Here is a 25,637-nt window from a genome sequence, read left to right as displayed (position 1 = left end):
ACATGTATCACCACTTTTAGAGTTAGGGTCTGTATTCAAGTCCAACATGTATCACCACTTTGAGTTAGGGTCCGTATTCAAGTCAAATTGTTTCCAGGTAATCATTGATGTGCTGACATGTAACACAAGTTAAATAATCTCATCTGCTAACAGAGAGTAAGTGCATTTTTATATGTTTTGGAGATTAGAATTGGATCCAACTGAGGTGTAAGGTAATGACACTGTGAGATCTGTGGTGGGGAAGCATGGTGGGGAGAAGAGCTTCAGCAAAAAGAGGACTAAAGTAGAAGTATCAACCGCCAGTTTGCATCTGTGCCTGGGGGCGGTCCTTCCTGTGCTCGTGGCACATGTGTATACTATGATTGTGTGTTTTTCCTTAAGGAGAAAGGCTAAGGTCGCTAAACAAAGCTCTTTTCTTTTCTTTCTTTCTTTTTTTATTATACTTTAAGTTCTGGGGTACATGTGCAGAATGTGCAGGTTTCTTACATGGGTATACACATGGCATGGTGGTTTGCTGTACCCATTGACCCATCATCTACATTAGGTGTTTCTCCTAATGCTATCCCTCCCCTAGCCCCCAACTCCCTGACAGGCCCTGGTGTGTGATGTTCCCCTCCCTGTGTCTATGTGTTCTCATCGTTCAACTCCCACTAATGAGTGAGAACATGCGGTGTTTGGTTTTCTCTTCCTGTGTTAGTTTGCTGAGAATGATGGTTTCCAGCTTCATCCATCTCTCTTTCCTTTCCTTTTCCCTCCCCACACCTTTTCCACATTCCTTTCTTTTTACGTAAAGGCTAGCTGTGATATGTACATATTGCACCTGTCACCCTGACCTCATTGTAGAGCCACCTTCTGAACAACTGGCAACTGATGCTAAGTGCTATGAATGCAGCTTGTGGGAACTGAGCACACCAGTATAAAAGGTGAAACTAGACGTCCTTATCTGTAAAGTGAGGGTGGCAGGCTAAGCGACCAATATGCTTTGCTTGAGATTTTATATTTCTGATGCATTTATATGTAAATGCTTTCACTTTTTCCTCTGATCTCTAAGGAAGTGGTATTAAGTTTAAATTTGTCGCAATTTCACAGGGTGACTCTTGGTTGAAATGTCACTGACAACTTGTGGTTTGGACTTTTTTTTTTTTTTTTAACTCCAGTCAGAAACAACTAGAAGCCATTAAACAACTGCAAGAAGATGCTGTCAACCAGGAAGGCATCCTTAGAAAGAGGCTCCAAGAAGCCAGCCAACAGCTGGAGGATGCGGTGGAGCAGGTAGGGTGGCTCATGGCTACGTTCGATTCAGGGGACGTCTCCTCAGATGTCCTGAAAACCATGAAATGAAAACGCAGGAGGAAGAACAGCCACAAACAAACAATAAAAAAGCAAAGAGGAACTGCAAGTTCAGTCCCTAGCGACTAGCAGTGAGCAGAGGAAGTAAGGGGGGAGTTGTAAGAGAGGCGGTGTCAACAGCCTGCTGATGAAAGAGGCGACTCTGCAGAAAGAGGCAACTTGACATATCAGGACTTTAACTGCTGTAGAAATAGCTCAGGCATACTAAGCCCATGCAAACACAGAATTGCAGAAGTTCAGGAGAGGCTTATCACTTCCCTGAGAAGAAAAACACATTTTCAGTTTTGCCTGCATCATAAGAGTGAGCACTCAATTGCTTTCTTTCCTGGCCACACTGCTAGAATCCAGTATTAACTATCCATATCCAGGTTAAGGATCGAGATCGAGAAGCCCACTCTGCCAGTGAACAAGCTACGTCTTTACGGCATAAATTAGAGGAAGCAATTTGGGAACAACGGAACCTTCAAACTATAAATACTGAGTTATCGAACACTTGCCAGGCACTTCAGCAGAAGACAAGGAAATTGAAAAGTGAGTAGCAAATATTCATTTATGCCCCAGTTTTTGTCCACCCTGAGGTGGGGCATAGGACTACAGACATTTTTCTAGATTACAGCTAGGATATTATTCATGAATTTATGGCAATGAAATGATTAGGGAAGGCAGTATTGTGGGGCTTTAAGAGAGGTTTGCTGAGTAGCTAGGTACATGCATGGGTTTAACCATTAACTTCCCTTTTGCTTTTTTATTACAAGCTGGTTTTGTCTATGGCTGTTTTTTCTTTTAAAATTAAACTCCATATTTCTAAAGGTAAACAAGGAGAAAAATCAAGTACGCATGTTATATTTGAACTTTCAAGTTGTTATACAGTATACTCTGATTTTATTAGCTCATTTTTTTCTCTCATATGGTAGAAAGGCCTTGCTCCTCTATTTTCTTTGATAATTTTAGGGGATTAGGCAAAATGATTATGAATTCAATGTATATCAAAGTACTGAACATGTGTGAAGATTCTTTTAAAATTTTAATGCGTTCTCTACATATTTTGCATTTTAAAAATTGGAATATTTGTCATTTTTCTGTATTACCCAAAAGTGTATAAGCATTTACCAGGGATTTATGTGAGAAGACAATTGCCACATTACAGATGTCAGATTAGCTATAAAATTGTTTCATTCTAGAAACATAGTATGGTAAAAATAAACCTTACTTATTTTAGCCATTTATCAGACAATTGCTTTTGTTCGGCCGGTTTCTTGTTCCAGCAGGATAAATGTTCTTTTTATAGAAAGTTATTTGGTTTGAGTAATAACAACTAAATATAAGCTTAAGGTAGGCTAGAGATTAAAAATTTCACACTTGTATTTCTTTTGGATTTATTATCTGAGAAAGCTATTTAGGAATTTAAGAAATAGTCTAGTTTTAAAATAGCAATGGTTTGCCAGGCACAATGCTTAACCCCTATAATCCTAGCATTTTGAGAGGCCGAGGTGGGCAGATTGCTTGAGCTCAGGAGTTTGAGACTAGCCTGGTCAACATGACAAAACCCCATCTCTACAAAAAATACAAATAAATAATAAATAAAGTGTTAGAATAGCAATGGTTATTGAACATATTATTGTTATAATTTTTAAACCTTTTGAATTTGCCAGTTTTAATAATTCTAAATATTTATTTTGATTCACTCTTTATGCTAGTAAGGCAGTCTTTAAATTACATAGTCTGTGTGTTATTTTACTGCTGCTCAGAGGGCACTGGAGGGTGTTGCCTGGTGATTAGAACTATGCATGTCAAGACACGAATTACAAGGCATTCAAAAGTTGGTTTAAGGTGTGTCTGCTTTAGACACTGTGCTCAGGACTATTCTTTTGCTCCAGTTTTGCCTTTTGATTAAATCAATATTATACCTAAGTTTTATAAACTACTAGGAATTTGTTCCCTTCCTCACTATGATTTTCTTGCAGTATTTTCTTAGAAGAGTCAACTTTTATAATGTATCCCAAAGTGTACATTCTTGATATTATGAACTTGCTATTGTTGTCTTCCCAGTTTATCTTAGGGCATAATAGGTCCAAATATACTTAAAAGCAGAATTATGAAAGCTGCCCTGAGTTGATACATGTGTTTTTTTTCTGCCTGGATGAAGTAGAGTGGATGCTTCCTTTCTGTCTTGAGTTATTCGTAACCTGTCCAGATTCATGAAATCCTTTATTTGTTACTTGTATCTTTTGCTGCACAAAGGACCCATACAAATCAGGATTTTGCTCCTATGACCATTTACGTATGATCTTTCTAACAGTGCCCTTTAAATTCAGCCGTTGAGAGAAGAGGGAAATTTAGATAGCACATATTTTCAAAATGTTCTATATAGCAGATGTTCCAGATACTCTGTGAACAAATGTCAATGAGGTAGCAGTTATCACACAAACACATCCACGCACATCCCACCATGACCACTGCCACCCCATGCTGTTTGAGTTCTGAGTCAGACGTCTGAATTCTGAGTCAGAAAACAAAACATATTTAGATCTATTTAGTTTTTTTGAAACTCTCTGGCTAGTTTAATAGATTCACAAAGTAGTTCAGACAGTTGCCTTCTGATCCATCTAAGTTGCGTCAGCACATTGTGTGGGGAGGCAGTTGCTTTGTCCCAATGTTCAGATCAATGTGCGTAATGTTCACAGACCAGAACTGGAAATTTATACATGACATTTGATCGGAAATCCTGAACTTTATCTTGAATAAATAATATTGTTCAAGTTCCAATTGTCATCAGGACTGGGCTTGTTTATGAGACAATTCATGTGCATGATATCCTTCAAAAAATGTGCCATGAAAACTGTTCAATTGCTTGAAAGGTTACTTATATATTTTCTTTCTTCTGCTTCTAAACTTTGTTTATATGTAAGTATGTTGCTAATATATGCATGACTGGATTATAATTGGTGTTTAAAAAGGAACATTTTACAAGCTTATAGGATGAATATATAACATATTAGGGTAAATCTTATGTACAGAAATCATGGACTAATTGATATAATCCAAAACTATCACCCCTTTACTATTCACCGTCTCCTGTTCCCATCTGACATGAAATCACGGAGTCAGTCTTCTAATAGACAAGAAGAGAACTACCTTTAAGAATCATAAATTTTTCCATGAAAAGAGATCCCGGGAAGTTCCTATATAGCATAATTTCTTATTGGAACATAGTATCTGCACATTAGCTTCATAGTTTAGAGAAGACTTTCACCTAGGTGCTATCACTGCACACACTCTTCTAGCTTGCTATTCTTAGCAGGGAGGGCGCGAGGTTTGGGAGAGGTAAACGCTTTAGGGCTTGGAGCATGGATGCGAGATGAAAGCCTTCTGTCCTAAGCAGTCAGTAAACAGGAGGGAAATGATCCAAAGAAAGTAGGGCAGGGATCCAGGTGACTGAGATACTTAAAGATAGAAGGTTTTGGGGTGACAGCCAAGGAGAAAACCAAAGCCAAATATAGCTTGCTCAACAACTCTGATGGAGTGGTGACCCAAGTTTTCCCAAATGAAAAATGCAGATATGGAGAAGTTATCTAGGAAGTATAGGATAATGATTAAGAACATGGGATTTGACATTAACAAACCTGTGTTCTCACGCAAAGTCTACAAGAGTGGCTGGGTAAAGTTGAGCAAATCACATTGCCTCTCTGAGCTTCTGTATCCTCTTCTGTTAAATGCAATTGTTGTGAATTATTAAATAACATAATAAATGAAAAATAGTAGCTAATGCTTGGCCATAGTTGATGTTTGTGTTCTGCTAGAACATGTTTCTATAACATCAATCATCTCATTTGTGATTTGTAAATGGGAAATGTTGTGGTTATATAGTATAGAAGTTATATTATTTTACTCACGATTTTCTTGGGACTTGGATCTGGATTGGTAGGAATGGAACTCTCACCTCCCTCAGGAAAGAAAAAATCCTTAGCTTGGCTGCTGAACAGGCAGCAGGAACCCTTTCAGCTTCGTTTCGAGAAAATTAAAAATAAGTGTCTGTACCTGGGTCTCCCTCCCCAGAGCCACTCAACCCCAGCCTTATAGAGCCCTGGTCTGTGTCGGATCATACTCCCTCCTGTGTTCACCTTGTTCGCCTCGCTGTCTCCATCTATTGCTGTCTCCATCTGCATTTGTCTTTCACCCACCAACACTGTTTCATTAAAGCATCACCAGCATTTCTACTTTCTTGCTTTTGTGTATTTCTGATATCCTGTGAGGCATTTAAAGATGCAGGTCTGAGGGATGCATGTGATCTTCTTAGTACTAATAATTTAATAATTGTGTTTGTGTGTACTCTGGTTACAATGTTGCACATACAGACAGGTAGGTAGGTAGGTAGGTAGGTAGGTAGGTAGGTAGGTAGGTAGGTAGATAGTTTTGTGTTTTTTTTTAAGACAGGATCTAACTCTGTCACCCATGCTGGATTATAGTGGTGGGATCATGGTTCACTGTAGACTCAACCTCCTGGGCTCAAGCAGTCCTCCTACCTCAGACTCCTGAGTAGCTAGGACTATAGGCGAGCACCACCAGGTCCAGCTAATTTTTTTGTATTTTAGTAGCGACGGGGTTTCACCATGTTGCCCAGGCTGGTCTCGAACTCCTGAGCTTAGACAATCTGCCCACCTCGGCCTCCCAAAATACTAGAATTACAGGTGTAAGCCACTGCACCTGGCCTGCCTGGCTAATTTTTTAATTTTTTGTAGAGATAGGATCTCACTATGTTTCTTAGACTGGTCTCAAATTCCTGGGCTCAAGCAATCGTCCCTCCTCAGCCTCCTCAAGTTTTGGGATTACAGGCTTGAGCCACTCTGCCCAGTGCATGCATTTTTTTAGTGGTTTCTTCCTAACCCTATTTCTCTCATAATCCCTGCATTGTTTTTGTGCTTGTAATTTTAACTTCTTTTTTATTAATGTATTTAGCATGACATGAAATGTTCAGGTCTCAAGTGTACTATTCAACCAGGTAGATAGATTCACATCAAAATGCAGAACTTCCCTTGTGTAACTTCCCAGTCAATGCCCGCCCCACCTCTAGCACCATCAGGAACAACCCCTGTTCTGTTAGGTTAGCTTAGCCTGTTCTGGAACTCAGTTACACAGTATGTACAGCACGGGTCTGTCTTCTTTCTGTCAGCATAATGGGATTATGTTGTGTTTATCAGAAGTATTTTTAATTGTTGAGTTGTGTTTCCTTGTATGAGTATTCCACAATTTGATTGGTTTTTCTGCTCTTATTGGATATCTGCAGTATATGCAGTTTGGGATTACAATGGACAAAGCTTCTATGAACATCTGTGTACAGGTCTTTGTGTACACATAAGTTTTTATTTCACCTAGAATAAATATCTAGGAGTGGAATGGTTAGGTCATACCACAGCTGTGACTCTCACTTTTTAAAAAACCATCAAACAGTTTTCGATAGTGTTTATAATATTTCAAGTCCCACCAGCAGTGTGGGGGGTTCTAGGTATTCCATATCGTCAGTATTTGGTAGTGTCAATCTTTGTCATTTTAGCCGCTCTACTAAATGGGTATTTCATTGTGATTTTAATATATATTTTCAGATGACTAATGATGTCGAGCCCTTTTTCGTGTGCTGATTGGCCATTGTATATCTTCTTTGTGAGGTGTCTAAGTCTTTGGCCCATTTTAAAATTAGGTTGTCTGTCCTTTTATTATTGGATGTAAGTCCTTTGACAGATATATGCAAGTTGATCTTAGTTTGGGGTTCTTTAATGAACCTTGCTATTTTTAATATACAATTTTACAGAACATAAGGTTTTTACAGCAACATGTAGATAGTATTATACAAGTCCCATACTCTATAAATGTCAACCATCATTGATAACTAACATGATTACAGCTCTAATAATATTAAAATTTTCATTCTCAACAGCCAATTAATTGTGGGTCTTTTGCCTGGAACCTCATTGCATAGTCATTTAGAAAGCTGCTTTACCTCAGCTTTCCTCAGAGGCAGTGTACCCATGACACCTGGTCCCTTCCTGCATGGCAGATGGCAACAGCAGGAGATACAGTGGCCATTGTTTTACTTCCTTCTATATGAAGCAGAAATTTGTTCTAGAGACAGAACAGGTCCAACTCAAACATGTAAAGCAGAATGCAAAGGTGAATGCAAATTGTGGTCATCAGCCAGCTTGTTTGGCCATGTGGAAATATGGAAATAGTTGCTACACATTGCACAAAACATCTGTTGAAATAAGGCTTTCGATTTGAATGCTTCAAGATACACTGTTTCTAAAACCCAAGATTGCCTGGTGAGCAAGCAGATGGGCAATTTAGACAATCTTATACTAACTCATCATTGCTTGTGAAATACAGTTTCATTGGCAAGTCTAAAACAGTATTCTGAATTGGTATTGTGGTGATACACGACCTTCAGAAACATGATGGGCACTTCTTATAGCTTTGGTTGCTATTGTTTAGATGTAGGTCAGAGGGAAGCTAGGGCCTTCTTTCTTAATACAGTTAAGAGAGAATGTTTTTAAAAACTTCATCTTTATCAGAGTCCTAAGTATTAATAAGAAATAAATTTTTAATTACTTTAATAGGTTAGAAATACTTCCTTCCCCTGCCCCAGACAGAGTCTTGCTCTGTCAATTCAGAGCTAAAGTGCAGTGGTGCAATCTCAGCTCATTACACCTCCACCTCCCAAGTTTAAGCAATTCTCCTGCCTCAGCCTCCAGAGTAGCTGGGATTGTAGGCGTACACTACCATGCCTGGCTAACTTTTTTGTATTTTTAGTAGAGACGGGGTTTTACCCTGTTGGCCAGACTGGTCTTGAACTACTGACCTCATGATCCACCTGCCTCGGCCTCCCAAAGTGCTGGGATTAGAAGTGAGCCACCATGCCCAGCCTAAACATACTTATTTAAAAATAAGTTTTTCTTCCTACGTGAGGGAGATATTTAAAAACAAACATCTGTTTTGCTTTTACTTGGCCTAGTAACACTATGTCAAGCTTGATTGAGAAATAAGTTAGTTTACCAAAAAGAGTCCTATAAAATAAAAAATTTACATAGGTAATTTTCTATATAATTGAGGCTTTTAGAGCCTTTTATCCTGAAAATTTTTTAAAAATTAGATTATGTACTTCTTTTCATTAGCATTATGCTCATGACTCAGAATTTCTTCAGGCTATCTAGATATAAAGCGGTTGGTTTATAAAATAAGAAGCACCAGATTTCTATGTGTTTTGGATACCAGAATATCTGCTGTTAATAATTTTCCTGGCTGTTAGTGATTAAAAAAATAGCGGTAGCTATTAATATGCTTCCATCTAGCAGAGATCCTTATCCTCGTTTAAGTTTTGCTTTTAATCTTCTGTGGGCTGAGAAAACATCAAACTGGTGAGAATTATGTATATATCCAGAGCCCACTGCCTGAGTTGAAGTGTGAGATTTGCCATGTGAATACAGGGCATGAATATCAGTATCTATTCTAGTTGTCCAAAAGATTTGGGTTTATTTTTTGGTTTTGGTTATGTTTCAGAGAGTAGGATTTGTCAATAAATAATAATAATATGCTATATGTACATCAAAGAGCTAGTTAAATATTAGGTACTTTCCCCCACTTCCATTATTCCAGGGATGAGACCTTTAGAAGTTACTAGGAAGCAGATTTTACTTAAGCAGAAAAATAAATATTTTTAGTTTCACAGAATGATACCCTGGATTAAGCTCCGTTCCGTGAGTCTAATCTCAGCTCCATGACTTACCTTTTCAATCCTCTGCACGTCAGTGTTCTCGTGATCTGAGATCTACTTGTAGAATTCTGGGATCCTCAGGCTGTAATTTGAGGGCTCAAGCAGAGGCTTAATAGAGAGAGGATTTCTTTTTAAATTATTTTTTATTGTACTTTAGGTTCTGGGGAGCATATGCAGATCATACAGGATTGTTGCATAGGTATATATATGGCAAGGTGGTTTGCTGCCTCCATCTCCCCATCACCTATACCTGGCATTTCTCCCCACATTATCTCTCCCCACCCCCCCAACCCCAGCTTTCCCACCCCCCAGCCTCCCCAACAGACCCCAGTGTGTGATGCTCCCCTCCCTGTGTCCACATATTCTCATTGTTCAACACCCGCCTGTGAGTGAGAACATGTGGAGAGAGGATTTCTTTGTCAATAGGAGGTCAGACTGAATGACCTCTAAGATGTATTCTTTCTGTTTGTTTTTGAAAGTGAATCTCACTGTGTTGCCTAGGCTGCAGTGCAATGGCACAATCTTGGCTCACTGCAACCTCCACCTCCCAGGTTCAAGTGATTGTCTTGCCTCAACCTCCTCAGTAGCTGGGATTACAGGTGCATACCCCCACGCCCAGCTAATTTTCATATATATATATATATATATGTGTGTGTGTGTGTGTGCTTTTTTTTTTTTTTTTTTAGTAGAGATGGGGTTTTGCTATGTTGGCCAGGCTAGTCTCAAACTACTGACCTGAGATGATTGGCCCACCTCGGCCTCTCAAAGAGCTGGGATTACAGGCATGAGCCGCTGCACCCGGCCTAAGGTGTATTCTTATTTTAAGATTAGATGACTCTGTGACTCATTTCTAGAAGACAATTCACTTGTATCCATCAAAGTAAAATTTAAATACCCAAGGGAGATAATGGCTTATCTGTTCTAGCCGGCTTTTCCATTTTTCCCAAGTTATAAGTCCAGAGTGCCGTTCTTGGAAGTCATTATTTTCCCTTTCCTTTTCCCCAGGCCCCAAATTTAAAGCCATTACAAGTTTATGAAGCAATGAAATGAATTAAGGAACACAAGTTTAAATATGATCATATTGGGTGTGGTGGCTCATGCCTGTAATCCCAGCACTGGGAGGCTGGGGCTGGTGGATCAACTGAACTCAGGAGTTTGAGATCAGTCTGAACAACATGGTGAAAGCTGCCTCTACAAAAAGTACCAAAATTAGCTTGGTGTGGTGGTGTGTGCCTGTAATCGTAGCTGCTTGGGAGGCCAAGGCAGGAAGATGGCTTCAGCCTAGGAGGCGGAGGTTGCAGGGAGGTGAGATCATGCCACTGCACTCTCGTCTGGACAACAGAGCCAGACCCTGTCTCAAAAAAAAAAAAAAAAAAGAATTACAAAAATGGTCATATTGAGCTGGTTATAAATTCTCTTTGTAGCAAGAGTTGAGTCACTTCGAAGGAAGTTAATTGAAGGGGAACACCATGGCTTGCTGTTTCAGGTAAAATGTCTGTGATACGTGTTCACTTACTGTGGAGGAAATTGTTCAGTTCATGTAAGGTTTTGAAGCTAATGTGTAATATACAATGACTTCAATCATTAAGTTAAATCACCCATTTAGAAGAAAATGTTTTGGTGGACTTTGTTCTCTTATGTGCTTAAAGCATTTAGCAGAACAGGAAAGGAGACCTTACATTAGAGTGGTACTGAAAATCCCTTCTAAAGAGGAAGTATTTCAGAATTTTCTTTGCCCACCACTATATATCTCTATTAGTAAAGAGCCAGGTACTGAAAATCCCTTCTAAGGAGGAAGTATTTCAGAATTTTCTTTGCCCACCACTATATATCTCTATTAGTAAAGAGCCAGGTACTGAAAATCCCTTCTAAAGAGGAAGTTTTTCAGAATTTTCTTTGCCCACCACTATATATCTCTATTAGTAAAGAGCCAGGTACTGAAAATCCCTTCTAAAGAGGAAGTATTTCAGAATTTTCTTTGCCCACCACTATATATCTCTATTAGTAAAGAGCCAGGTACTGAAAATCCCTTCTAAAGAGGAAGTATTTCAGAATTTTCTTTGCCCACCACTATATATCTCTATTAGTAAAGAGCCAGGTACTGAAAATCCCTTCTAAAGAGGAAGTATTTCAGAATTTTCTTTGCCCACCACTATATATCTCTATTAGTAAACAGCCAGGTACTGAAAATCCCTTCTAAAGAGGAAGTATTTCAGAATTTTCTTTGCCCACCACTATATATCTCTATTAGTAAAGAGCCAGGTACTGAAAATCCCTTCTAAAGAGGAAGTATTTCAGAATTTTCTTTGCCCACCACTATATATCTCTATTAGTAAACAGCCAGGTACTGAAAATCCCTTCTAAAGAGGAAGTATTTCAGAATTTTCTTTGCCCACCACTATATATCTCTATTAGTAAAGAGCCAGGTACTGAAAATCCCTTCTAAAGAGGAAGTATTTCAGAATTTTCTTTGCCCACCACTATATATCTCTATTAGTAAAGAGCCAGGTACTGAAAATCCCTTCTAAAGAGGAAGTATTTCAGAATTTTCTTTGCCCACCACTATATATCTCTATTAGTAAAGAGCCAGGTACTGAAAATCCCTTCTAAAGAGGAAGTATTTCAGAATTTTCTTTGCCCACCACTATATATCTCTATTAGTAAAGAGCCAGGTACTGAAAATCCCTTCTAAAGAGGAAGTATTTCAGAATTTTCTTTGCCCACCACTATATATCTCTATTAGTAAAGAGCCAGGTACTGAAAATCCCTTCTAAAGAGGAAGTATTTCAGAATTTTCTTTGCCCACCACTATATATCTCTATTAGTAAAGAGCCAGGTACTGAAAATCCCTTCTAAAGAGGAAGTATTTCAGAATTTTCTTTGCCCACCACTATATATCTCTATTAGTAAAGAGCCAGGTACTGAAAATCCCTTCTAAAGAGGAAGTATTTCAGAATTTTCTTTGCCCACCACTATATATCTCTATTAGTAAACAGCCAGGTACTGAAAATCCCTTCTAAAGAGGAAGTATTTCAGAATTTTCTTTGCCCACCACTATATATCTCTATTAGTAAACAGCCAGGTACTGAAAATCCCTTCTAAAGAGGAAGTATTTCAGAATTTTCTTTGCCCACCACTATATATCTCTATTAGTAAAGAGCCAGGTACTGAAAATCCCTTCTAAAGAGGAAGTATTTCAGAATTTTCTTTGCCCACCACTATATATCTCTATTAGTAAAGAGCCAGTTTTTTTCAGTCTTGGGCACCTCCTTTTTGATAGTAAGAGCATATTATTCAATTTATAATATGTTGAAATTTTGAGTATTCTTGAATAGGTCTGATGGTTACTATCTCTTTTTTCTTTCTCATATTTGAAGTAAACTTTCTGTTTCTCTCTGTACGGGTCATCTCAAGATATCTCTGGTAGAGTTAAGGGTATTTCTTTCCCTTATGATACTTGGTGAACCTACTTTTTGTTCAGAAATGAAGAACATAAGGGAACAGCAAGGTTGGCACTAGAGGAAGATGATGGAGGGGGAAAAAAAGAAGGGTGGTATTTGCATGTATCTGTTTCCAGGACATCATGCAGACACATCTGTTAAAGCAGGAAGAAAAAGTCATGTGGAAGATTAAGCTAGGCAGAATGCCTAAAAAGCCCTCTGCAATAAGTTGAGCTAGAAAAACCTCCATATCCAAAGATGCTTTAATCATCTCAAGAACACCAACAACATTTTCTATTACAATATAACTATGATAGATGCGAATCTACCTCTTGGATTAAGGCCATAATTTTATAGCTGTAAAATGTTCACAGACATCATTTTCATTACTGAGTTACCTCTCTAACAAGCTTCTTTAGCCTCTGCCTAAAGGTATCAATGACAAAGCCATTCAGTTTCTTGTTCCTGATCTTCAGATTTCATTCCTAGATCAAGTAATGGGGAAAATACAATGGGAGGTTTACAATTACAAAGGTGTTCTCTTGTAGTAGAATACAAGATAAAGAAGCCATCAGTTTCACCCTCTTTAGGCCATGTCATATCTTCTGTTAAGTCTAATGTATTTGGGATCTTTGACCTTTTCATCATTGTGTCTTTGAATATACTCTACCATTTTCTCTTGACAGAGCTTTTTAGATGAGGAATTTCCTCACTATGATTCCCTCTCCTGCAAAAATGCAATTCAACAGCCTCTTCAAGAAAAATTGGTAATTGCAAGCTTTTTGAAATTATTTAGGTAATAATTGTGAATCAATAACTATCCTGTACTAAAAAGCTAAGTCCGGTATGTATTAGGAACCTTCAAACTGTAAACTATATTGCTTTTATCAAGAGATTATCAAATGAAGCAACAGAAAACTATTTTTGTAAATGTACACATACACATACACAAACCTGGTTGGTCCTTTGTTGCCCAGGCTGGAGTGCAGTGGTGCGATCTCAACTCACTGCAACCTCTGCCTCCTGGGTTCAAGAGATTCTCTTGCCTCAGCCTCCCAAGTAGCTGGGATTAGTCAGGTGCCGCCATACCTGGCTAATTTTTGTATTTTTAGTAGATATGGGGTTTCCCCATGTAGGCCAGGCTGGTGACCTCAAGTGGTCCATTCACCTTGGCCTCTGAAAGTGCTGGAATTATAGGCGTGAGCCACCGGGCCTGGCCTGTTCTAGTTTTTTAACTTGCAGTATCACAAAGAATTATGTAACAAAGTTTATTTCTCTATACCTCTTTCCTCAAAACCTTTGTTAGCATTCTGCTAGATTATTACATTGTGATTTTAAAATAGAAATAATAATTTACTCATATGTATACGTTTTGATCAAACATTTGAAAGCTTTTTTACTTGACATTTATTTTCTTCTTGATCTCTCTCACAGGCTCATTTGAGATTAGTGATTTTCTTTCTACCTTTAAAAATGGAGGTAGTAGATTGTGAAATATAGTATGTTACATTCCTTTAGGTGGCTAATAATACTTGGTTTTCTGTTCAGAAGCAGTGTTGCCACAAACTGTATGGTGGTCAAGAAGCAAGAATACATCAGACACCCCTGACCTTGAAACATACATGCTGGTACACACCACTGCTGGGTAAGCCCCTCTCCAATACCTGCTCACACACAAGTAGGGGTAGAGTTTTTTTTGAAAGGGAAAATAAGTAGTTTTTATTCCATTTGTATAGGAAGAATTGTTGAATACTTGGATATTTATCCCTGAATTCAGTTAATCAATATGAATTTGAGTACCTACTCTGTGCAAGGCACCACATTACGCATGAAAAAGAGTAAGTCCTGGCCAGGTACCGTGGCTCACGCCTGTAATCCAAGCACCTTGGGAGGTCACAGCGGGCGGATCACTTGAGCCCAGGAGTTTGAGACCAGTCTGGGCAACATAGTTAGACCTCATCTCAAAAAAAAAAAAAAAAAAAAAAAAGTCCTAAAGTAGCTCACAGACTAGTAAGGAGACAAGACCTGGGCTCAGAGAAGTCAAAGATGATTCCATAGAAGAGGTTCAAGTTGAACTGGCCTTGAAAGATTAGTTGCCTTTAGAAAAGTGAAAAGCATCGAAAACGTATTCTAATGGGTGAGAGTAACATGAGCAAACAACACAAAAAATGAGAAGTAAGAATGCAGAAGCCTTAAGTGTTTGAAAAAGAGCCGAAGGTAGACAAGTCATTTTGAAAACAGAAGGATTCAGGTTGAGATGCAGTAGAATAGACATTTGTAGAAGGAAGAGTGGTCTGTGGGTCGAATTTGTGGATTCTTACTCAATGCCAAGAGAAAGAGCTTTATTCTAGGAAATGGTCAGAGTAGTGACATCTCTCAGCACAACATGAATGCAGTTAAAAGCCAAAATTAATGTCTAGTTCTGAAATGACAAAATAAATACTTATCAAAGTAAATTTAAGAAGGAATGAAGAGAAAGGTAGAGTGATTTGTGGATCATTTAAATTTGAGAAGGAAAAACTCCTACTGTTACTAATGGAGCATCTATTTTGTGTTAGGCAATATAGATTAGTGCTTTATTTATTTATTTATTTATTGAGACAGAGTTTCGCTCTTGTTACCCAGGCTGGAGTGCAATGGCGTGTTTTCGGCTCACCACAACCTCCGCCTCCTGGGTTCAGGCAATTCTCCTGCCTCAGCCTCCTGAGTAACTGGGATTACAGGCACGTGCCACCATGCCCAGCTTATTTTTTTTGTACTTTTGGTAGAGACGGGGTTTCACCATGTTGACCAGGATAGTCTCGATCTCTTGACCTCGTGATCCACCCTCCTCAGCCTCCCAAAGTGCTGGGATTACAGGCTTGAGCCACCGGGCCTAGAGATTACTCAGTAACTCATTAACCACCACCAAGAGTGGGAGTACTTAAAGAGTGCTTGCTGGCCAGGTGTGGTGGTTCACACCTGTAATTCTAGCACTTTGGGAAGCCAAGGTGGGCAGATCACTTGAGGTCAGGAGTTCGAGACCAGCCTGGCCAATATGATGACCCTGTCCCTACTAAAAATACAAAAATTAGCCGGGCATGGTGGCACGTACCTATAGTCCCAGCTACTTGGGAAGCTGAGGCAGGAGAATTGCTTGGCACCAGGAATTGGAGGTTGCAGTGAGCCATGACTGTACATTCCAGCCTGGATGTTGCAGCAAGACTCCATCTCAAAAAGAAAAAAAAAAGAAAGAAAGAAAGAGTGCTTGCTATGTGCCAAACACAGTTCTGTGCTCTTAACATATCTATTAACTCATTTAATCCTTTCCACATCCCTATGAGGTAGATGTTAATGTAATTACCATTCAAGAGATAAGGAAACAGAGGAACATTGAGTTAATAATTTGCATAAGGTCATCTGTCACTTTATACATAAGCAACTTGAGGCTCAGAGTGGCTTAGTTACTTATTCAAGGTCACACAACCGGTATGTGGCAGAACCAGGATCTGAACCAAAAATTTGATTGACTTTTAAAGCCTGTGTTTTTTCCTTTAAACTCTGCTGCTTTCTATACTCAGAAGCACACATGGGTTCTAATTATGATGTCTAATGCTTTTCTCTTCTGGAGGCTGCACAGTTGTTCTGTAAAAGACCAGATAGTAAATATTTTAGTTTCTGCTGTAAACTTGACTGTTGTATCACACAAACAGCCATGGGCAGCATATGAACAAATGGGTGCGGCCGTATTCCAGTAAAACTTGACTTTTTAATTGTTTGAGATAGAGTCTCACCTTGTCACTTAGCGGTACAAACAGCTCACTGCAGCCTCAAACCTCTCAGGCTCAAGTGATTCTCCTGCCTATATCCCCAAGTAGCTGGGACTACAGGCACATGCCACCACATCCAGCTAATTTTTGTATTTTTTATAGAGATGGGGTCTTGCCATGTTGCCCAGGCTGGTCTGAAACTCCTGAGCTCAAGGGATCCACCTGCCTCAGCCTCCCAAAGTGCTGGGATTACAAGCATGAGTCACCACAGCTGGCCACAGTGAAACTTTACAGAATCAGGCAGTTGGTTGGATTTTTGTCTCTGGCTATAGATTGTTAATCCCTCTAGTTGCTTGGTGGCAGAGATTTTCTGGCCTCTCCTATACTTAAAAACATTTTGAAATTAGTATTTTTAATATTATTAGAACTAAAATTATATATATATTACTATCATTCCCAAACACTTTGTTGAAATTAAGCATTTGACATTTTCACCCCCTGTGACTAGGCATCAAGGGAGTTTATGTTAAAATGTTAATAGAAGTGGGTTAACTTACTTTTTCAGAATGGTTCAGTCTCTCAAGAGGGAAAGACTTTACGCTTCAATATAGTTTGAACCAGAAATTGGTCTCTATTTTGATTTTTTTTCTGTTCTACTGCAGATGCCTTATCTCTGGATAGTTTTACAGCAGTTCCAGCCCTGGAATCAACACCCTTCTCAGGTGTAGCCAACCGAATCCACGCTTTGTGTGAAAGGCCCATGTATGGAGAAGTAAAGGATGGTGCTTTGGATGTAACAAGACATCATAAGTAGGTTGAGAGCAAAATTTACTTACTCTACTCCTCATGGGTGAGCTATTCGCATTGTCTTACATTTTAATTGGTTGGATTTTTATAACTTGAGATCACATCTTTATTGTGGAATCTCTCTAACTTCCTGAAAATTTACAATTTCTTTTTTTTTTTTTTTTTTGACGTGGAATCTTGCTCCCTTGACCAGACCAGAGTGCAGTGATGCAATCTCAGCTCACTGCAAACTTTGCCTCCCAAGTTCAAGCAATTCTCATGCCTCAGCCTTCCAAGTAGCTAGGACTACAGATGCATACCATCATGCCCAACTAATTTTTGTATTTTTAGTAGACATGGGGTTTCACCATGTTGGCCAGGCTGGCCTGTAACTCATGGCTTCAAGTAATCCACCCTCCTTGGCCTCCCAAAGTGCTGGAATTACAGGCATGAGCCACCACACCCAGCTGAAAATTTACAATTTTAAGATAAAGTTATTGATGTAGTTTTCTTGGAGTGTAGTTTTCTTGCTTTTCTTGAATTTCATAATATCCATTCTAATGCTTAAAAGACAAATTAGACTACCTAAGATGTTTCTGATTTTTAGGAATATACCATAGACTGCTAAGTTAAGATAGGTAGGTTTTGATCATCATTCTCTTTCTTTCACACTCAAGGTTAACACATCTTTGGGAACCTCTCCTCCCTCCACACTACCCTCTTCCTCTTTAAGTACATAGACTAATCTTCCAATCTAAAGGAAAAACACACTCACCAATGGAGTGTTTTTTCCTACTGTAGTCTCAACGCCACCCTTCCGATACCAGATGTGGGTTTTTTTTCCCACACTCCAAGCAATTTTCCACACACCAGTCACTTCTCCAGCAGACAGGAAGTGGGTGTCCAGTAATTCAGTTCAATTCCCACATTGTCTACCTAGAAACAGCATCAGATTCCACATCTTAAGGGCTCAGTCCCACAAGTTGGCCCCTACTTCAGAGGCCACTTGCAAGTTCCAGACTGTGACCTGTGCTTCTGACCAACTCTCTACAAATTTGGGGTTCCCATGACCCCCTTCTTGGGTTCAAATAATTTGCTACAGTAGCTCACAGAACTCAGGGAAACACTGTACTTACCTTTACCCACTTACCACAAGGTCTATTTTATTTATTCTTTTGGAGGCAGGGCCTCACTCTGTCACCCAGACTAGAGTACAGTAGTGATTTGGGCTCACTACAACCTCGACTTCCTGGGCTCAGGTGATTCTCTCACCTCAGCCTTTTGAGTAGCTGAGACCACAGGTGCCCACCACCACACCCAGCTAATTTTGCTGCTGCTGCTGTTGTTGTTGTTGTTTTGTTTTGAGACAGAGTCTCACTCAGGTACCCAGGCTAGATTCGCAGTGGTGCGATCTCAGCTCACTTCCGCTTCCCGGGTTCAAGTGGTTCTTCTATCCCAGTCTCCCGAGTAGCTGGGATTACAGGTACATGCCACCCCACCAGGCTGATCTTTGTATTTTTAATACAGACATGGTTTTGCCATGTTTGACAGGCCGATCTTGAACTCCTGACCTCAGGTGATCTGCCCACTTTGGCCTTCCAAAGTGCTGGGGTTACAGGTGTGAGCCACCGCACCTAGCCTTGTATTTTTTTAGAGCCAAGGTTTCTCCATGTTGCCCAGGCTGGTCTTGAACTCCTGGACTTAAGTGATCCTCCCATCTCAGCCTCCCAACATGCTGAGATTACAGGTATGAGCCACTGTGCCAGGTGACAAAGTCTATTTTAAAGGATACAAATGAACAGCCAGATGAAGAGGTATGTCAGAAAGGTTTGAAAATGTCTCAAGGACAGGAGGGTCTGTCTTTGTGAGTTGGGGTGTGTCATCCTCCCCGCACATGGCTATGTTTTGATTCACCAAATCAGAAGCTTTCCAAGTGTTGTCCTTTAGGGTTTTTATGGAGGTTTTACTAGACACAATTAATTAAATCATTGGCAATTGGTGATGGGCACCCTCCCAGGAGTTTGGCGGGGTGACTTTGAAAGTTTCAGTCCTCAAACCACAGATTGGTTTCCCTGGCAACCAGCCCCTCATCCTAAGGCTATCCAGAAGCCCACCAAGAGATACCTCTTTAGAACAGAAGATGCTCCTACTACCTAGGAAATTTCAGGAGACTCAGGAGCTCTGCGTCAAACACACCTATCACTCAGGAATTTACAAAGGTCTTAGGCACTGTGTATCAGAAACCATGGTCAGAGACAAAAATATTAGAATAGAGTCCCCTAGCACCTCTGTCTACAAGGATTTTAGGAGTTCTGTCTCAGGAACTGGGGGCATAGAACAAAATATCAATGACATCCTGCTAAGTTAACTTAGGCAGATTTTGATCCTATTTCTGTTTCTTTCCCATTCAAGGTTAACAAGCCTTTGGGAACCTGTATCTGTCCCTGCCCTATCCTCCTTTGGTGCTCATTTGCACCTGCCTTATTAAGTATACAGACTCATCTTCCTTAGGAAACATTCAGAAATGCCAGTGCATTTTGTGAGGACCTAATCTACCTCAATAAAATTTCCCTTGTATATTTAGGATGAGGAAGGATGGCTTTGAATTGCAAATGCTTCATTTTCATTTTTGGCTGGATTCTCTGTTATTTGTAACCTCTCTCTGATGGAGGTGGAAACTCTCTTTCATTATGCCTTAATTTAAACCACGAACTTAACTAGAAATTTGATGAAATTGGGACTGGGTGTAGGGAAGTGGGAACTGTATTACTGTTTAGTATCTGCTAAAATTTGCAGTTCTTTCGCCTGTAGTAAATAACTCTCCTTTCTACTGCCAGGTGCCCAGTCCCCACAAGTGGCCCCAACCAAGGAACAAATCTTTCAGGCTGCATCAGGATGAATGATGAGCCAAGTATGGAAGTGAGTGTTGGACTGGATTTGAGTTTCATTTTCAGTATTTTATGTCTTGCTTTTCCTCTATTGGTATTCTTTTTTGCTTTCTTTTTTTTATGTTTTAAGTATTATAGATATTCTTGTAGCAAGTTTGAGTCTGCTATCCCAAAATTCAGATGTATAAGAAATAGCAACCTTTGATTGAAGTCAAGAAATGAAAAATTATTTAATCTGATGGTTTCTACCCTGTGTTTTGTATATACTGTGGGTTATATAACCAAAAGGAGATTTCGATGAAGTGGGCTCAATTTTTATTTGAGAGGCAGGCTGGTTTGGGACTTAAATTCGCTAATGACTATAAGAAGCCTCAGATCCTGTCGATTCTCCAAGTATTGGGATCAAGTCTGGATAATCTTTGAGGAGCTGGTACCCTTTGTCAAAAAGACCACGAAGCTGGGCCATGCCCATGACTAGTTATGTACTAATTGGCAAATTTAGGTGTTAATGCCACTTTTCTACCCAAGAAGACCTAAATAACCTGAGAAGGTCACTTAGGTCATCATTGAGATGTGGTTGGAATGCCTGTCTCAGTCTGCAGCTTGAGCCTGGTGATCTTCTCTAAGTGTGTGTATGGCAGTTTTTTTTTTTGTTGTTGTTGTTCATAAATACAGGTCTGGTTGAGTAGCTAAGGAAAAGAAAGAAAAAGGAAATAAATCCATTTTGCTCTTAGCTAGAGGCCAAGGTGGGTGGATCCCTTGAGTTCAACAGTTCAAGACCAGCCTGGACAACATGGTGAAACCCCATCTCTACTAAAAATACAAAAATTAGCTAGGTGTGGTGGTGGGCACCTATAATTCCAGCTACTTGGGAGGCTGAGACAGGAGAATTGCTTGAGCCCAGGAGATGGAGGTTGCAGTGAGCTGAGATTGTGCCACTGTACTCCAGCCTGGGTGACAGAGCAAGATCTCATCTATAAAAATAAAAATAAATATAAATTCAAAAATGTAAAAAATATATTTTGCTCTTACCTAGCAGTTTTTATAAAGTTTTGTAAAGGAAGTTGAACTTGGAAGCTTACAGGATGTTTGGTTATTAGTAATTTCCCTTTTATCTGGCACTGATATTACTAAGAAGAAGGAAGAAACAAATATCAGTTATGTGCCAGGAACTTTGTACAAAACCATTTCCACATGCCATGTGATTAATCTTCTCCACAATTCTCTGCTTTTTACAAAGGAGGCAGCTGAAGTTGAGAGAGTTAAATAACTTGCCCATAATCACTCAATTAGTAAGTAGCAAACCTGAGATTAAAATTCAGATTTGTCTTGCTTCAAAGGATGCCTTTTTCATGACCACTCTTATTACACTTAATTTAGACATTTTAATCATAATCACTTAGTGTTACCTTGAAAGTGGTTTTTTGGCTAAGAAATGTACTGCCTTTTATATGTAAAAGGACCTCCAAATTGACTCTGATTAGGATATGTGACTGAGTGGTTGTGTCTATGGTCTTAAGACTCATTAAGAAATAGGAACTGGGCCCGGCACTGTAGCTCACGCCTGTATCCCAGCACTTTGGGAGGCTGAGGTGGGTGGATCACCTGAGGTCAGGAGTTTGAGACCACCCTGGCCAATATAGTGAAACCCCATCTCTACTAAAAATACAAAAATTAGCCAGGCATGGTGGCAGGCACCAGTAATCCCAGCTCCTTGAGAGGCTGAGGTAGGAGAATCGCTTGAACCCGGGAGGCGGAGGTTGCAGTGAGCAGAGATTGTGTCATTGCACTCCAGCCTGGGTGACAAGAGCAAAATTCCATCTAAAAAAAAAAAAAAAAAAAATAGGAGCTAACATCACAATCAAGCCTCCAATCACATGCTCCTGTAGGTTCCCTGAAGGTTTTCTTGCTGTATTCTGTGCTGTTTCTTCTGTAGTTTGCAACAGCCCTGGAATTAGTCTGTTGGCTGTACCTTGTGACTGATACCACCAGTTCTCAACCTTCCCATTCGCAGTTTCTGCTCCACTGGAGAATTTCAACAGCCTGGTAACTGTATGCTCTGCCTCTGCCCCTTGTCTTTTGAGAAACACCCCTCCTACCATCATTTTATGCTCACATCATCTTGAAAGCTCTCCTTAGGAAACACTTTTCTAAGCATTCTCATTGGCAAAAAGTACAGGGAATTAGAGTAAATATAAGATATAAATTGTTTTAAAAACATAATATGTGTTTATCATCCCAGTGGACCCCCCAAATGATGGGTGTTTTCTGAATTCCTCAGCTCTAAATGATGGATTTTGTCAATCTCTACAGCCTTATTACAGCTTCACCTGGTATTTGAGTCCCTCTGTAAACTGGTTGCAATGTATCTTTTTAAGCTTTATTTTCCCATCATTGCATATGGTTGTGCCTGTTCCTTAGCCAACTCAGGTAGCTCGTATTGTCAGAATATGTCACACAAACCTGTTTGTGCAGTTTTCTTTGCCTAGAACAATATACACTTTTCCATTTATCAAAATTCTATTCCGCTGTCAAGGTCCATTTCAGAATCCTATAAACACTTTTTTGTGGTAGCATAAGATGTTGACATGCAAGCATATCCAGTCCTCCTTGAGGTGGAAATCATAATGAATTAAGAGTGGGGAGATGAGGGTTTTCTGTGGCTTGGCCTCTGTGTGCCTCTGGAAAAGTCATGTTTTCAGGCCTGTTTCCTTGTTTCTACTTAGAAAAAAACTAAGCAGATTCCTGTCTTTGAGACCCTCGTAACTCTCTGCACCCCCCATTTCTTGTCACCTGTATGCTGGTTTGCATTGTAGGTATTACTTTCTTACATTTCTTTGTGTATTAGGTGATAAGATGGCTGGACAGTGCCCTTATTTGGCCAGCACATATAGCACCTGCATAGGATTGCATACAGTAGCTGCTGTTGATATCTGTTGAATGCCTATTTATTTAGGTTGTACTCACTCCAAGGTCTGTTTAAAACACTGAGAGTGAGCACTCAACTAGCTTACTGCTTTCTGACTCATTTCTTTAGACTGGTGCTCCTAAGAATTTGAGATTTACTTTCTGTTCCTTCCCTATAATCACAGAGGAAGCTATCTTCTAATATCTTTCCCAGAAGGCACAATGCAAGATAAAAGTGAACATCATTATTCATAAGCAAGTTTTTGAGAGAGCAGAGAATGGTAACAAGATTAATGTCTCAAAAAGAATATCTCATAGTAAAATAATTTGGAGCCCTGTTTGGGACATTCTTGAGGAAAAAAGAACTTCTTTATTGACGCAATAAATTAGTTTATTTGGGATATTTGGGTGTAGTTAGGAAAGAAGGAAACAAAGTTATTTTCAGTCCTTATCTTTTGGAGATTCATTGTGAAATACTTATGGGCAAGAATGTTATGATGTCTGGCATTTGCTTCAAAACAAGGCAGGTGTAGGTTTAGAGGGTGAGAGTTTGAAACAAGATTGGCCATAGGTTGGTAATTGTTGAATCTGCATGATGGATATACCAGGATTTATTAGATACTTAATTCTGTCTACTTTTGTATTTATCTGGAATTTTTCTTAGTAATGGCCTAGAATCTTTACCCACATAGCATAGGCTGTAGAACGAAGCATGCCTAGATTCAAGACTGACTTCATTACTTAGCTGTGTGAACTCGGACACATGGCCTAATCTGTCTGAATTTGCTGTGTCCCCTGTGAAAGAAAGACATTGATTTTCATAGTTCTTTTGAGGATTCAAATAACACACACAAATATATTACTTATATACATATATTTCCATAGATCTATATCACTGATTCTGACCTAACCAGTCCATGGAAAACACCAAGTAGGTCAGTCATATTTAGAGGCCAGACACTGCCTCTCAGTGCCTTGTTTCCCCACTTCCTGATGACTAGAAGGCCTTTCTTTTCAAGGAATTGCTTCCTGACATTTCCAGTAATCGCCAGAGGTGCATACTGAATATATCCCTGTGTTCTTCAGTCCGCACTGACTAGTGGCTTCCAAGCAGACTTTTAACCTCTCAAGAAAACGTGGGGCAAAGAAGCTGGTTTCACCACTCACATCTCTGCAGTTCTTTTGGTTTGTTGTCCACACTGTGCTATGACAACAAAAGTGATTCTTCCTTCTACTGTACTTCAGTCTCAGCTCTGACTCCACCAAGATACTCTGTAATGTATGCAAAATACCTGGATCATAGTAAACACTCAAAAAGAAAACTAGCTGCTCATATCACCCAGAATCAGAATTAGCAGCAGCATGAAGGCAGAGGGTATCTTAAACAAGCCAGTGATCTGGAGATGAGTTTCTCTGTTTTTCTTTTGGCTGTTAAAAAAAAATTACATATACCAATATTAAGTGTCTTGCCTCTCTTTGAGTTATCCTTCATGTTACTACATGTTTTTGTCTAAGATACACTATCACTGGGAGGAGGTGATTTATTAAGGCCAAGAACAGGATCAATTTAAAAATATCTTAGATGTTCTGGCCATGGTCTATCCTGTTCTTTCAAGTTGTGTGTTTGGGTGCAGCATTAATAACCTTGGAGAATAAATAACATTGCCAGCTGCAAAATTGGAACATGTAGAAGTTGACTGATAACTGTATTATAAATGAACCTGAAAGTGGTGGGTGTGTCCTGTAGATCTGAAGGTGTGGTATACTTTAGCTAGAACTAAAGAAAAAAAAAAAAAAAAAAAAGGCAAACCTATAAGCAAATTTAGCTTTGTTTAGGTTCCAGTAGTTCTAGTTGTTTAAAATTCAACTTAACATTCTTCCTCTTTTTGGGACATTTAAACAGACACTAAGTCAAATCAGAAGTAAGTCCATATAGACTCTTTTTGTTACGTTTTTATTCTCAGAAAATCACATTAATTTATTTAACTATCATCAGTTGCCTAAAATGGATCAAATAGTGAACATTACATTGAAACCATAAATGTTTATTAGTAGAAGGTTTCTGATCACAGAATCTGTAGTTTAGTATTTCATATAAAAGAGCAAAAATAAAGTAATTCTGGGAGATTAGGTCAATTAATCATAAAAGTTATTTTTTATTGTTGTTCCTCTATCTAAATATTGAAATAATATTGCCGTGTGTGTGTGTGTGTGTGTGTGTGTCCTGTGTTTGCTGACCCAACCCATGGGAGAATCTGTTTCATTTTTTCCATGAGTACCTTTGCTACCCCACCCTACATTAGATTCTTGCTGTCAAAAGCAAATGGGCTGGACCATGGATTTTTCATGTAAATGTCATGCAGGTTAATATTTGAATGGCTTGAACAGAAAGAGCATTCTCCCTGCTCTCTGCTGTTGGCATGTGTTAAATTCACTGACTTGAGCCAATCTTCTACATGTAAGTAAATCTATCATCTGAACGTTCTTATTTTTGATTTTCGTTGGTTTTAAATTATATCTAGTAGATTATCTTTCTCATGATCTGTCCAGGTGTCACAGGTGGTGTGTGCTGGTTTAAATAGAGGTGACTTTAGAAGCTGGAAGAAAAGAGCCCAGTTGTGGAAAGTTTTTGCCCCAACTCTTTGAAGGCTTCATCTTCAGTTTTCATAAACTGTCATCCTAAATTTGAAACCAGATTTTTTTAAAAAAATCTTCTTTACTTTGGTTTTTGTGTAAGAAGAAGAAAAAAGATATC

At 39.2% G+C, this 25,637-nt stretch overlaps 1 protein-coding gene across 8 annotated transcripts in view; it reads left to right on the top strand.

Annotated features, from left to right (window-relative positions):
* The first annotated feature begins 1,403 nt into the window (after positions 1-1,403).
* The window catches only part of IRAG2 (inositol 1,4,5-triphosphate receptor associated 2), a 57,880-nt gene continuing 33,646 nt past the window's right edge, over positions 1,404-25,637 (top strand). The window contains exons 1-6 of one of the 8 annotated variants that reach the window (XM_054238261.2): positions 1,404-1,881; positions 10,537-10,598; positions 13,239-13,319; positions 14,101-14,197; positions 16,964-17,111; positions 19,925-20,006. In XM_054238261.2, the coding sequence (XP_054094236.2) occupies positions 17,062-17,111; positions 19,925-20,006 (132 nt within the window). In that variant the 5' untranslated portion in view covers positions 1,404-1,881; positions 10,537-10,598; positions 13,239-13,319; positions 14,101-14,197; positions 16,964-17,061. Of the gene's footprint in view, positions 1,882-10,536; positions 10,599-13,238; positions 13,320-14,100; positions 14,198-16,963; positions 17,112-19,924; positions 20,007-25,259; positions 25,341-25,637 lie in introns of those variants that run through there. The other 7 variants (XM_054238262.2, XM_054238264.2, XM_078339078.1 and 4 more) reach the window with 7 other exon arrangements.

The sequence above is a fragment of the Callithrix jacchus genome, chromosome 9 (genome assembly GCF_049354715.1).
Source record: "Callithrix jacchus isolate 240 chromosome 9, calJac240_pri, whole genome shotgun sequence".
In the NCBI taxonomy this organism is placed as follows: domain Eukaryota; kingdom Metazoa; phylum Chordata; class Mammalia; order Primates; family Cebidae; genus Callithrix; species Callithrix jacchus.
This window is presented reverse-complemented; position numbering and strand designations above follow the sequence as displayed.